The sequence below is a fragment of the Dipodomys ordii genome, unplaced genomic scaffold (genome assembly GCF_000151885.1).
Source record: "Dipodomys ordii isolate 6190 unplaced genomic scaffold, Dord_2.0 Scaffold227, whole genome shotgun sequence".
NCBI lineage: Eukaryota > Metazoa > Chordata > Mammalia > Rodentia > Heteromyidae > Dipodomys > Dipodomys ordii.
The window spans coordinates 949,487-964,969 of NW_012267443.1; the positions used below are offsets into that span (position 1 = coordinate 949,487).

Sequence of the window (15,483 nt, forward strand, 5' to 3'; positions counted from 1 at the left end):
AAGAATGTGACCTGGGGCTGTGACCTTGTAGAAAAGGTATGGTTAATAGATCAACCTGTATTTGATCTTCAGTTGTCTCCATAGTCAAGGAAAAGGATCTTACCCGCTTTAAGGGTTGTATAGAAAGAAATGGATGTGGCTTAGAATGTGGCTTAGAGGTAGAGTGCTTACCTGATATGTATGAAGCCCTGGGTTTGATTCCTCAGTACCACATACAGAAAAAGACAGAAATGGTGCTGTGGCTCAAGTGGCAGAGCACTAGCCTTGAGAACAGAATGACTCAGGGTCAGTACCCAGGATCAAGCCCCAGGACTGGCAAAAATTAAAAATAAATAAATAAATAGATGGAGGTTACACAGGTATAGGTGTAGGTAGGGTCATTTTGATGGTTTCAGCAACCTACCATCCTCTGACCTGGGTTTTATTTTATTAACAGGTTTATTCTCCCCACCCTACCCCACGCTCCCTACCCCAAACTCAATTCCCAGCTTATTTTGCATGTTAGAACACAAACTAATGACTTTGGCTCGGCTAACCAGATGCCTACAGATGAGATTTTGATTAGGAAGAGAGCAACCTGACAAAATAGGATTATGTGAGGTTTTCATTTCAATTTGCCTGATAAACAACCATGTTACAGGAATCAAGGTGAACTTTTTACCAAGTCATTCTGTGGTAGTTTTGGGCAACACTGGTAGAACCTTGGGTTTAGCTAATTATTTAATTTTCCTGATGAAATGATGTTCATTTTCTTTTCTTTACTTCTTTTTTTGTTGTTGTTGTTAGTTGTGGGACTTGAACTCTGGGCCTGAGTTTTGTCCCTGAGCTCTTCAGCTCAAGGATGCTCTACCACTTGAGCCACAGTGCCACTTCTGGTTTTCTATTGGTTAATTGGAGATAAGAGTCTCCTGCTCAGGCTGGCTTTGAACCGCAATCCTCAGATCTCAGTCTTCTAGTAGCTAGGATTACAGGCTTGAGCCACCAGTGCCTGGTTATTCCATAGCATTTTAATAATATTCTTTCCTTTTTTTCCGTTGGTCGTGGGGCTTGAACTCTGGGCCTGGGTGCTGTCCCTCAGCTCTTCAGCTCAAGGCTAGCACTCTACCACTTGAGCCACAGCACCACTTCTAGTTTTCTGAGTGGTTTATTGGAGATGAGAGTCTCATGGACTTTTGTGCCAGGGCTGGCTTTGAACTGTGATCATCAGATCTCAGCCTCCTTAGTAGCCAGGATTACAGGTATGAGCCACCTGCACCCGGCTTAATGTTTTTCTCTTATCCTGTTTTCTTATTTGAAGTTCAGTTTACGATGGACCTCTTCACATCCCAAACATATATGTGATTGGTAATGTCATGTATTATTTCCATCTTACTATTTTTTAAATAAAAAAGTACATCTGATATTATTACCAATATATCAGTTTAAGACTTATTGGTCCTTTAAAAAATTCGAATTACTTGTTGGATAATCTGAAGTAGATTTTATTATTATATGCCTATTTAAACTTGAAAAATATACACTTCTGAGATGTTAACTGACTTGCCCAGGGCCACCAGGCATTGCATGGCTCTAAGTCCTCTTTGTGCTTCTCTGTGCTCATGCCAGCAGGAGCAAGTATCTCTGAGGGTCACTGTGAGGAGTGGAGACTTTAAACAGAAATACATCTACTATAGAACAGACTCAAAAATGTGTTGTGAGTTTTTTACTCTTGGGAACACTTATTGGACTTTTAGCTTTATTTTAATGACACTACTACAGAACCTAAAACTAGTGTGTTTAAAGCAGCTAAAACACCACCATTCATTTCTGAAACTGTCATACTCTACTGCTTAATATCAGACTTTTAATCATAGTGGGTTTTACAGTTGTTTAATGTTTGTCTACAACAGACTAGAGTTAAAGCCAGTATACCTCACAACCTATTAAATTGTTCTGATAAACATCTCCGGTACCCCTGAGATGACCTGCTTGTGTAATTACCCAGTGGCTTAACATTTGTGGCATCTGATGCTTTGTAAGTAAGCTGTTGAGTGAGATGAACTTTTGAGGGTTGATTACCCAGAAATGTTGTGGCTTGAAGAATGTTTAAAATGGTGTCATGTCTGTATACTCATTTGTATGTTAGTAACTTTTTGCATAATTACTATTATTGATTTATTAGGGCTTAGGGAAACCAGCATAAGGGATGAGTGGCTCACTGGTTTCAATAAAAAATGATTTTCTTAAATTTGATGAGACACCTCTTTCTTTTTTCCCTTAGGTAATGGGAACTGTGTGGTTTTAGGGAATTCCAAACTTTCCTTTGCAATTACTGATTGTATCAGTCAAGGTTCACTTGTAAAGAACAGAATCCACTCTAGCTAGTTTAAGCTGAGAGAGATTTATTACAGGGTATTAAATGGCTTACAGAATGTGTTGGGAAGGTGAAGTAACAGATTTGAGGTTGAGTTCTCAAGGATAATTTTCAGATCCTCACAGCAGAGTAGACCACCATGGGAGCAGTGGCCTGTTCCCTGTGCAGTCAGTAGACCACTGGGGGATGCCTAATGGGGATGCTTGAGGGCCATACTACCACTGATGCATGAGGGTGGGAAGGTGCCTCAGGAAAACCAGACACTTCATCTGTGGTACCTGCTGGCAAAAGCAGCAGAAAGTGGTTTCAGCTTCTGAATCTTGGCTTTCAAGTCTCACCCCACTTCATCTAATTGATATCACCTGGTCATGTAGCTGCAAGGGAGTCTGGAAGTATAATTTCACTGTCCAATATCTGCGGTACAGGAAGATGGGGGGAAGAGTGTGGGTCTCAGATGCTGAATTGTTAGGTCCACATCCAAGGGTAGTTAGGATTACATGTTTGAGCTTAGATAAAGTAACCTTTTAATTACAATACTGGATTAGTACTCTAAACTGGGAATCTTGATTTCTATAGGCCACTGGTTGCATTGTTTTTTTTTTACTTGAGCTTTCCTCCAGTGCCTAGACCCTGGGTGAGTTTTAAAGTGAATACAGGTTTTTCCCTCACAGTTGATGTGGAGCACTGAATGTACATTTTGAGTTGTGCTGTGGAATTCAGGGCATGTGTTCACTCTGGACTAGTACCTGCCTGGGGAAGGTTTTGCAAAGTGCCTGGCGCAGAAAACTGTTAAAGGATGATAGAGCAAAGAGTTCGTTTTGTGGACCGTTTCTTTTTATTTTAAAAGAAAAATCAACTTAAAATACCTTGTATTTTTAAAAGAAACATTACTAATGGAACTAGGTGCAGTGGCTCATACTGTAATCTTAGCTATTCAGGAGACTGAGATCTGAGGATTGAGGTTTGAAGCCAGGCTAGATAGAAAAGAGAAACTCTTATCTCCAGTTAACTAGCAAAATGCTGAAAGTGGAGATGTGGCTCAAGTGTTAGAGTTCCAGACTTGAGTAAAACTAAAGGAGCATAAGAGGTTCTGAATTCAAGCTTCAGTACTAGCAGAAGAATGTTACTTATGGACCAGTATACAGAATGGGGCTCTTACTGTGGAGGAAGGACTTTTCTACTTTGAAAGGGGAGAGTTGTTGGGTGTAGTTATTCAGAAGGCTGATATCTCAGGATCATATGTTCAAAGACAGCCCAGGGAAGGAAAGTCCTTCAGATAATTACTTCTAATTAAACACCAAAAAGCTGAAAGTGATAGGGTACCATCCTTGAGTGAAAAAGTAGGAAGAATGCCCAAACCCTGATTTCAGGCCTGAGTAATGGCACAAAAAGAAAAGAGAGGGGAAATGGGAGGGAGAAGAGAAGTGGCACTTGTCTCACTTCCTTCCAGGAGTGTTCACCCCCCAGGAGTGTTCACCCCCCACCTTTCTTGGAGACCTAGAAGCCAGGGAATCCCTTTCTGAAGCTTTGAGGTCAGAAATTTCATTAATCTTGGTTAAATTGGTTAGCAGTTTTATTTTTCCCTTCTTTACTGAACAGCAAGGACATTAACCAGCAGGATTTTGAGAAAAGATTACAGATGTCTATGAGAAAAAATAGTGTTGTTGGTTACAGGTAGTCAGCTGATGTGAAAAGAGTTACCAGCCAGTCTTTGGGAATCAAGGTGACCAACCAAGTTGTTTCAGGAAGATTACATCTCCCATTCCAGTGATTAGTTAATAAAATTATTCCTGACAGTGGCAGGTCAGTGAACTCTAGCAGTTCCATATAAGAGACAGAGAACCCATTGTCCAAAGATCTCAGAAGAGCCTTTACAGGCTCATAGAAGAGATTTAGAACAATTTGCATAAATCTCCCCATGGATAACACCATGGTTCCAGTGTTGGGGTAGTTCCAGGAACCCCTCCTTGGCTGTATCATGGGGCAACGTTGTGCGTGGTGAGAATTCAGTCTCATGACAGTTTTTGCCAGCAGGATTGGGTGATGGAACGCTGAATAAACCCACTGTTTGATTTCACATAAGAGCTCTTTTGTGTTGACTAGGGGCAGTCATGTTCAAGTTTGTCTTGCTTTTTTCCCCACTGATGTTTTTGGACTTTGTGTCCTGGAGAATTAAGTACAACACCTATTCTGAGCTAATCTGTCAAATTTTAACTCATGGAAGGTAACCAAAGCTCCTTGCAGTTTTAGAATGTAAAGAACACTAGCCATGCCCTTGGAGACTTCTGGTTTATTAAATAAAAAGTTGGGAGAGAGGAGATGATCCTGGGCATACCTTACTTGATAGCTAGATATACATGTCTGTTCATGGTAGAACTGTGGGAAGTAATTCCCTTTGGTTCCTTCATATGATCTGCTTAACTCAGTTATACTTTTTTAAGAAATATGTTCCCTTGTATACGTAGCAAACTGGTTGGCCTTTAATTTTAATATTCCCTTGTGAAATGGCATAGGTTCTACTGCAGTGTAGTGAAAAATGCTAAGTGTTTACCAATCAAGTTTACTTTCTCAGTATTACTAGATATTGAGAACTTTAACTACTTACTATTTTCTTACACAGGATATTATCATTTTAGAGGCTATAGATGGAGTCACAGTCAAAATCTGGGGAATCGTTTATGCACTAGGGCAATTTGGTGCTTTAAGAACAAAATTGAGATTTAATTTCTAACCTGAAGTTTATTTTTCTTTAGTATGCTAGTTTTATTTCAGCTGTGTGCTAATATAAACATTTTTATGTTTATTTCTAGGTGGCTTTAACCAAGAGAGCAGAGCCATCTGAACTTAGAACAATATTTTTGAAGGTTAGTATAAAGGAATCTATTTTGTTTCTTATTTGGTTTGTGTTCTAAAACATTAAAAGGTACTTTCAGATAACTATTATTCTGTTGTTACATTTAAAAAAAGTCCTCAGAAGTACCTTTTGTGTATAACTTAAAGGAATCCTTTACTATTCTAATTTTTAAAAAAATGTACAGAAAATATGTAGGCGGTCGTCTGTGATGGCAGCATGGTTTATATTTTAATGTCTTTCATTTCACATGAGGCTACATACTGAATGGGAGTTGCTGGGGGATTTAATTTTGCAACTCATTTACCTCTTCATGGTTGATCTATATAAGATGATGATAATGTTTTCTTCTACTAAGTTTAAAGCTCTTTGTAAGCATCCTTTGTTCATCCAAGAGGGATTCCCCTGTTTGTCTCTGATGTCACTGTTGTTACCATGAGAGCCTTTGTCATCTTATTACAGTGATGCCTGTGAGGAAGGCTCACTGTGAATGTCATATCAGAGCACAGCAGGTATGACATCAGCTTCTTTCCTTGGTATCTCCTGCTCCTTCTACTGTATAGTAGCGGACAGTGAATGATTAGTATAATAGAAGTCTACCTAGGGAATCAAACTCTGAAGTACTTTGTTATTTTACTGAAATTAATGTACTTAAAAAAGAAAAGACCACTTTTCTGAAGATAATGACAACAGAATATGTGGATCTTTTCTAAACATTCTGAAAAGGCAGCTGTGCCAAATGGAAAAAGGTATCAAAATGTCACATGAGAAACTGGATGTGTGCTGACTGGGACGTAGAAAGTTGTTAATTCTTCAGGTTTCCATTTTCCTTCTCTAAGTTTAGATGTATTAATCAGTCACTGGAGGTTCACACCTTTGAACCTAGCTACTCAGGAGGCAGATCCAGAAGATTACTGATCAAAGCTAGCCAGGCAGAAAAACTGGTGAGACTCCATTTCCGAATAATAAAAATTTGAATGGGAGGTGTGGGTCAAGTAGTGAAGCACCATCCAAGCAAGTATGAAGAAACCCTGAATTCAAACTTTAGTACTGCCAAAGTGGGCGGAAAGTATATTCAATGAAAATTGAGACCTTGGGGATGTTCATTTATGATAGACTATTTGCATAGAGTATGGGAGACTCTGAATTCAACTCTCATCATTGTCAAAAAAGTTGACACTCTTTAGGGGATTTGAACATTGATAGGATATTGGATATTAAGGAATTGAAATTAATTGATTTTAGGCTGGATTAATGGTATATTTTTTGTGGATAATGACTTTCTGACTTTGAGAAATACATAGTCTGTATTTTACAGGTAAACAATTACAGATGAGATAATGATACCTGCACTTTCCTTTAAATAACCCAGATACTTTTAGAAATTGGAAAATAAACCATTAGATATGGTTTGAATATGTTCATAATAAAGTTAGAAAACTAGTAACAATTCAATGAGATAACTTCCAAGAAAGTGTTCAGTATCAAGTATTTAGCAAATACTTGAAATTAATTAATTCCAATACTAGAAAGAAAATGATTAAATATAGAAAGAGTTTTCAGAGGAGGAAGAAAAAGACAGATTTATAAGGTGGTTTGGGTTTTATATAAAAAAAAGAATTCCTTTATGAAGTTGTTTTCTGCCTAGAAATGCCAATAAAGAATTATAGGCTCATGTCTATAATCCTAGCTACTCAGGAGGCTGAGATCTGAGGATCGTAGTTTAAAGCCATCTCAGGTAGGAAAGTCCATGAGACTATCTCCAATTAATCAGCAAAAAGCTGGAAATGGAGCTGTGGCTCAAGTGATATTGTACTGGCTTTGAGCAAAAAAGCTAAGGGACACCTGGGTTCAAACCCCAATTTTGGCAATCCCCCCCTCTTAGATGGAAAAGCATTCTTGATGACAAAATTCCAGAAAACAGAAAGGCATTTATTTCTTTTCTAACTGTCTGTGGCTGTGCATATGCAGCCAACCATGGTTGGGATGAAGTGTTTGAAGGACCCATAGAAAATTTTAGTGTTAGGTGTGTTTAAGGTCTGTTGATATGGTGAGATGCTAATGATGGAATTCTGAAAGACATTTGCAGTGGTTGCCAAGGAGGTTAGATAAATGGATAAAAACTCTTGCTTTGGGGTCATTGAAGTTCAAGTCATAATTATTCCTTGAGTTTTCTAAGTAAGATTGTGAAACATCCTTCTGACAGAAAAAGTAACAACTTAGGAGCAGGATCTTAGTAGGTGGTGTGGCTTTGATGCTCATTGGTTTGTTCACAGTTTGGAGGCTCTGGTAGAGGCTGTATCCAGCTTCAGAAGCCTGTGACATCAGCTAGGCTTTGTTAAGACTTAGTTTGGAATGATACATCTTTGCCAGCTGCTAAATCCATTCCCAGTGACAGGCAAGTCTATATTAGCCAACATAGACACATGGAAGATGTGATTCCCATGTAAAGCTTTGGACAGGCCAACTATGGGTTTTCTGTGTACATGGGCCCAAGGCTGTGTGGAATCTTGAGAGAGACTTGGATCTGAGGAAATGGGTGGGGCTGGGGGCTACCTGAAGAAAACAGCGTCCACAGCTTGTAGAAGGGATTGTGGATTTGGCAAGGGTTCTGATGACCTCACTAGGCTTGGATAGTGTGGGCCCAACGCAAATCCACCTTGGCTCAGCATGAGGAGGATTTCTTGTTTACTGTCTACTGCAGTAAGTGTTGTGGTGAAGGGGAAAAAGGGGAATGAGGCGCCATGGAGGCTGCTAGGCTGGTTGTTTTAGTGAAGGATGGATCAGCAGTCAGCATTCTGTAAATGTCTCTGCTTTGCTGCTTTCCTGTGTGTGTATTTTTCCCAGTGTGTGAATTTTTCCCAGCTTGATTTTTGTCCTAATAAAAATTCTATGTGAAATTCCCAATTGTCTTTTTCTTCAGCTGGCTAGGGAAGATCCTATAATTTGTGGAGGGAAAAGAGTTTTTTGCCCTTTACACTAGATGTACAAGGACAGGTAAGGGTTGTCAGCTCTGGCAGTCAGACAGAGCCATGGAACTGAGTAGGTACGGAAAGAGGGGTCCTGGAGGACTAGAAGGAATGCATGTAAATTTTTTTTGTTTGAAAGTGGTTGAACTCAGTTTGACCTTTTTTTGAAGATGCTTAGAAAATGTTAGGTATGGTATTAAGCGTTGAGTATATAAAGATGAGTAGGTCTCCTACTCTTAAATGTCTTACTGTGTGTTGGTATAAGAAATTAAAAAGCCATGATCCATTTGATAAACATTATTATATAGCATTAGTTTACAGGAAAATGTGAGACTATCTATCCATTCTTTGGTTTTTTTGTTTTGGTCATGGGGCTTGAACTCTGGGCCTGGGCACTGTCCTGAGCTCTTCAACTCAAGGCTAGCACTCTACCACCCACTTCCAGCTTTTTCTGCTTATGTGGTGCTGAGGAATCAAACCCAGGGCCTCATGCATGCAAGGCAAGCATTCTACCACTGAACCACCTTCCCAGCCCCAGTGTAGGCTGTTTTGGTGAGAAGTTGTAGGTAAAGTTTTATCTGGATGTGGAAGTCCAAGCGTAGGTTGTCAGTTCCATTTCTGGTATCAGTGTTGACAGGTGCATTTTGTTTACATAATGATTTCAGTGCTACTTCATGTTAATTTTAACAGATATGTAGTCATATATATATATATATATACATACTGAGGAATCGAACCCAGGGCCTCAGGCATGCAAGGCAAACGCTCTATCACTGAGCCAACTTCCCAGCCCCAGATATGTAGTATTTATAGTTTAAAAAAACTATGAGACTACTATGAGTTGGACATATAAGTAGAAATATAAGCAATGATATAGTGCCTCAAAGAACTCAAATTTAAGAGACCAGATTTGCAGGTACACAGCAAGAATAAAATCTAAGTCAGAATGCATAAAGGGTCCACTTGTATGGTTACAGCAGTGTTTATGAGAAACAAATGTGGGGCAGTTGCCATTGTGGGCAACAACAGTCTGGCAGACAGTTGTGTTTAAATACATATTTAAAGAATGAACCACAATCCTTTAGCCAGAAGAGGCCTTTTATCTTCCAAACCTATCTCAGTCCCCCTCCCCCCATCCATATTCCATGTTCTTTTTCTCCTCTCCCACCATGCAGAGGATTTTCATAGTCCTTTAAACTATCTCTACTGGATTATCTTTTTAGTCCTAAGACATTTCCCAGCGTGGAAAAGAACTGTTAGTCACCCCAGCATTCTCCCATAGATATTTAGACAGCCTCGGAATATTCATTGTCTCTGGTAAACTATTGCCAAGTCATCAGAATCAGTATTGAGGATGGAGCCTGCTTGTCAAGGGTTTTGCTTGTGACTGTCTGAAAGCTCCTAGGAGACCATTATCAAGGAAAAGCAATGCTCAGGATGAATAGAATTCAGTACTGTACTACAGAAGCTTTATTCATTTTTCCATTAACACTGCCAAAATTCTACCAGCTTCATGCTGACATTCAACAAATCTAAACTTTTACTTTATCACTTTTACTTTTACTTTATTACTTTTACTTTATCACTTCAGTTAAGCACATTCACTTTTACCCTATTTGGGAGTGCCATTTGCTTTTTTTGGAGGCAAATTTTCATGAAAGCAAGTGAAGGGAAACCATACAGTGATTTAAACACAATTGATAGTAAAATGAAAGACTCACTGAGAATTTCTCCTTATTAACTGAGCTGCATAAAGCATGTGCTGGAATTTAAATGTTTGGTTTTGATTGGGGCTGGGAAGGTGGCTCAGTGGTAGAGCGCTTGCCTTGCATGCTCGAGGCCCTGGGTTCGATTCCTCAGCCCCATATAAGCAAAAAGAAAAAAGCCGGAAGTGGTGCTGTGGCTCAAGTGGTAGAGTGCTAGCCTTGAGCTGAAGAGCTGAGGGACAGCGCCCAGGCCCAGAGTTCAGGCCCCACGACCGGACCCCCCCAAAAAAAAAGAAAAAAAATATATATTGACAGGTAAATGTTTGGTTTTGAATTTTTTTTGTTTGTTTTTTGTTTTTTTGGTTGTGGGGCTTGAACTCTGGACCTGAGCGCTGTCCCTCAGCTCTTCAGCTCAAGGCGAGCACTCTACCACTGGAGCTACAGCGCCACTTCCAGTTTTCTAGTGGTTTATTGGAGATAAGAGTTTCATGGACTTTCCTGCCCGGTCTGGCTTTTGAACCATGATCCTCAGATCTCAGCCTCCTGAGTAGCTAGGATTACAGGCGTGAGCCACCCGTGCCCTGCTTGAATTTTTTTTCTGTTACTATCATTATTATTATTTGGGGCAATACAGATATTTGAACTTAGTAACTTAGTACTTCACACTCTGCTTTCTTACTGTGCTGATTCTCTACCACTTGAGCAACACCTTCACCTCAGCTTTTTGCTGGTTATTTGGAGATGGAGTCTGATAGAGTTTCCTGCCCAAGCTTGGAACTATTATCCGTTGGATCTCAGCCTCTAGTTGCTAGGATTTAAGGAATTAGCCATTTATTTGTTTCTTTTTTCTTTTTCTTTTTTTTTTGGGGGGGTCCACTTGTGGACTTGGGCTTGGGCACTGTCCCTCAGCTCTTCAGCTCAAGGTTAGCACTCTACCACTTGAGCCACAACGCCACTTCTGGCTTTTTTCTTTTTGCTTATGTGGTGCTGAGGAATTGAACCCAGGGCTTCATGCATGCAAGGCAAGCACTCTACCACTGAGCCACCTTCACAGCCCTATTGTTTATTTTTTACTTACTTACTTTATTTATTTTGTCAGTCATGGGGCTTGAACTCAGGGTATGGGTACTGTCCCTGAGCTCTTTTGCTCAAGGCTAGCATTCTACCACTTTGAGCCACAGCTCAACTTTGGTTTTCTAGTGGTTAATTGGAGAGTCTCATAGACTTTCTTGCCTGGGCTGCCTTTGAACCAGGATCCTAAGATCTTTGAACCAGGATCCTAAGATCTCAGCCTCCTGAGTAGCTAGGATTACAGGTGTGAGCCACCAATGCCTGGAGGATTGAGCCATTTATTATGACCTTATTTATTAAGTTATTTGACCACATTTGGTCAGACCATGTGTAATAAGCCTGCAGTTAAGCTTACTGTGTGAGAAAACATGCATCCTAAAGCGTAGGGAAGAATGATTTAGTTTGGGATCGTGGCAAAACCAATAATGGAAAAGACTGAAGTTGGAGAATCCTTACCTCTAACCACACACACAAAAAAGTACTAATAGACCTACTTTATACAACCTAAGAGAACCTATGTGTGACCAAGTAGTCTTGAAATGCAGAATGTTTTTCTTAAGCATATACGTGTAGTAGAAGAAATTGCAAGGGAAAAATTCTATAGATTCATTTATATAAAAATATCAACCTGGAAAAATATTTGAACAAATATGATAGACAAAGGAGGGGAAGGGTCATGTTCTTACACTGTTGGTGGGAGTGTAAATTGGTACAATCTTTTTTGGAGAGTAGTGTGATAATAAGTACCAAGAGCCTTAAAGTTCCTCTCCTTTGACTCAACAATTTCTTTTTCAGGACTCTAGCTTTTGAAAATTGCCAGGAATTTGGACAAACGTTATATATAAAAATGGCTATCTTAGGTTAGGCTAAAAGAATCTGAAACTGGATATAATCTAAATGTCTGCTGGTAGGAGAAATCGTGATTTAATATATATTAATCATTACCATAAGGAAACGTACGCATAACTAAATAACGGGATTGCTGTAATTAGCATTGACATAGTTTTACTTGAATGTTTTGCCTCATTTAGAAAATCAAAATATGTTCTTTCTTCTACATATCCCCCTAAACCATGTTAATTGGTAACTGAGGATTGTGGGATTATTGGGCCATCTTTCATTATGCTAATAAGTGTTAGTTGATAGCCATCAACCTCCATTAGATAGTGTGGCCAGGATCTGTAGCTGGTACTGTGAAACTGTTCATTCATTGCATTCTTGTCTCTGGTATTATAGAAAATTTATATAGCACTTACTATGTGTAGGGCATTGCTAAGGAGATCACATAGTTATCTCAATTATTTCAAGCGTCAACCTAATGGAACTAGCAATACTTTTTTATACATTTTACAGATGAAAAAATCAGTGGACTAGAAAACTTGAATTTTTCAGTCTCAGAGAAAAAGACAGAAGGGGCAGGAGGAGTGGCAGGGACTGGGAGTGGGGAAGAAGAAAGGAAAAACTAGACAACTAAGAAACAAGAAATCATTTTTCTAAATTTTTATAAGCCAGATTTTTGCTTAAGCATGTTCATATTTGGGCTAGATACCTCTGTTGTAAGAAGTATCCAGTGTATGCCAGGAGCATCCTTTACCATCGAGTTAATAGCAGTGAAAATGGTTATCAGACATTTGCGAATGTCCCCTGTGGGATATTGCCTACAGTTGAGAGCCATTGATTAGTATAAGGCTTGACAAGCTCTCTGTGTTTTTGTTTTTCTTGAAGTGAAGGAAGCTAGCTGCTATTATGAAGAATGCATTGTCATAGCTAATGTTTTATCCTATGCATATTTTTAGCTATTTTACATATTGATCTCATGATAATATACTTTTGAAAATCAAATATATAACTATATCTACCACTGTTTTTTAACAGTATGCAAGCATTGAAAGAAATGGTGAATTTTTTATGTCTCCCAATGACTTCGTCACACGATATTTGAATATTTTTGGAGAAAGCCAGCCTAATCCAAAGACTGTGGAACTTTTAAGTGGTGTGGTGGATCAGACCAAGGATGGGTATGTTTATTTTTTACTTCCTACTTAAATTTTTAAAATTCAAAACAACTTTCTTCTGCTTAATGATTTTATTAAATACATACCTTCCCATCTGCTCATAGTATTTTTCTATACCTATTGCTAATGAGACGTTTTATTTATTTATTCTTAAATTTATTGTTATTGTAAAGGTGATGTACAGAGGGGTTATAGTTATATAGTGTTTGGTGAGTATCACTGCTGTATTTGTTCACCCTTTGTCCCATCATTTCTGTACCTCCCCCCTCCCCCCTCTCCCCGCCGTTACTCTCCCAAATACAGATAAAAGAACAAACAAGACAAAAGAAAAAGAAAACAAAAACAGCAACAACAGCAGCAACAAAACCCTCTTGTTTCTATTGCCTGGAGTTCATTTTGATATATATATATTTTTAATGGGTTGTGGGGCCTGAACTCTGGGCTTGGGCTCTGTCCCTGAGCTCTTCAGCTTAAGGCTAGTGCTTTACCACTTGAGCCATGGTGCCATTTCCAGCCTTTTCTGCTTACGTTGTGCTAAGGAATTGAACCCAGGGCCTCATGCATGCTAGGCAAGCACTCTACCACTGAGCCATCTTCCCAGCCTGATAAATACGATTTTATATGATGACCAAGTGCATGTAGCTCTTGTGCTTTTGTGATACTTTCCTAAGAATATCCTTCTCTTGCCTCACTTGTGTGAATGCCTAGAGACCTATGTAATTTATCAGAGACATTATTTTGGAAATAAAACCTATAACCTCTTCTTTCAGTGGTCAATAGTCATTTTACAGTTGGTGATTCCATTTTTACTTTTTTTTAAACCAATTCTTGTTATCAGCGAGGTCATGTGAAGGCATATGAGGGTGTTGGAAATATTTGTATTTCCAGCACAAACGCTAGCATTTTTCAAGGCAGTTGTAAAATTTTGAGTATGCCTAAAAATAGATCCATGGATGTAACTTTTCAATTATCTTTCCCTGGGGGCTGGGAAGGTGGCTCAGTGGTAGAGTGCTTGCCTTGCATGCATGAGGCCCTGGGTTCGATTCCTCAGCACCACATAAACAGAAAAAGCCGGAAGTGGTGCTGTGGGCTCAAGCGGTCGAGCACTCGCCTTGAGCTGAAGAGCTGAGGGACAGCGCCCAGGCCCAGAGTTCAGGTCCACAACTGGCAAAAAAAAAAAAAAAAATCTTTCCCTTTGTCCAAATCACCTTTAAATTTTTACAAAAAATTAAATGATGCAAGAAAGGCATTCTGTATTAAGTGGAAGAGAGTGGCTCTACTATATACAATTAAAATTAACCACTGCCAGATGCTTTGGAGTTTTTCCTCCTGTTTTTCTGTAATTCCTGAAATTTGTGTATCTTGCCTTATTTGTAAGAATGAGAATATGAGTGGGTTTTTTTTTTTTTTTTTTTGGTCGGTTGTGGGGCTTGAACTCTGGGACTGGGTGCTGTCCCTGAGCTCTTTAGCTCAAGGCTAGCACTCTGCCACTTGAACCACAGCACCACTTCTGGTTTCTGAGTGGTTTTTTGGAGATAAGAGTCTCATGGCCTTTCCTGCCCAGGTTGGCTTTGAACCATGATCCTCATATCTCAGTCTCCTTAGTAGCTAGGATTACAGGTATGAGCCATCGGCACCGAGGAGAGTATGAATTTTGAGATGGAAAATAGCCGTGTATTTTCCATTACAAATGACATTGTAAGAGGAAGGCGGAGCTTTGACACAGATCTAGGGTAGGATGAAGCACTGTGTCCAGAGACAAGAGATTGCAGTGAAGAGTCCACAAGCCAAAGAATGCCAGCAGAAGCTGTGAGAAATCCTTCAGAGGATATCTCCAGCTTTGTTGATACCTTGGTTTAGAACCTCTGACCCCATAGGACTGAGCCAGAATGCTGTGTTAAGACACCCAGTTTGTGGTCACTTGTTTTACAACTTATTTTTAATTGACAAAAATTGAATATATTATGGTATATAACATGATCTTTTTGAAATGAGTATCCATTGTGAAATGGCATAAATCAAGTTAGCGTATCCATTACCTCAATAGTGCTTTTGTGTGTGTTGAGAACATTTAAAATCAGTTTACAGATTTTAAGTGTACAGTACATTTCTATTAACTATAGATACTATGTTACATAAAATTGATCTTATTTTGTTTAAATTTTTATGTTTAGCAACATCATCCCAATAACCCTTCTTTGTGGCATTCCTTTTAACCCCCATTCTCTACTTACAATGTTTTCTTTCTCTCTCTTTTTCTCTCTCTTTCTCTTTCTCTCGCTCCTTTACCTCTTTCTCTTTCTCTTTCGTTTTCTTTCTCTCTTCCTTCCTTCCTTCCTTTCTCTCTTTCTTTCTTTCTTTCTTTCTTCCTTCCTTTCTTCCTTCCTTCCTTCCTTTCTCTCTCTCTCTCTCTCTCTTTCTTCTTTCTTTCTTTCTTCCTTTGAAACTGGATAGCCTATAATTGTGAAAACTTTTCTTTGGTCAAAGACAGCTTGATCCAGAAACCAACAACAACAAT

General features: G+C 39.2%; 1 protein-coding gene across 1 annotated transcript in view; it reads left to right on the forward strand.

Annotated features, from left to right (window-relative positions):
• Nucleotides 1-4,636: 4,636 nt before the first annotated feature.
• The window catches only part of Slc25a13 (solute carrier family 25 (aspartate/glutamate carrier), member 13), a 150,599-nt gene continuing 139,752 nt past the window's right edge, over nt 4,637-15,483 (forward strand). The window contains exons 1-3 of the mRNA XM_013035852.1: nt 4,637-4,723; nt 5,164-5,217; nt 12,826-12,968. Of these exons, the coding sequence (XP_012891306.1) occupies nt 4,673-4,723; nt 5,164-5,217; nt 12,826-12,968 (248 nt within the window). The 5' untranslated portion in view covers nt 4,637-4,672. The remainder of the gene's footprint in view (nt 4,724-5,163; nt 5,218-12,825; nt 12,969-15,483) is intronic.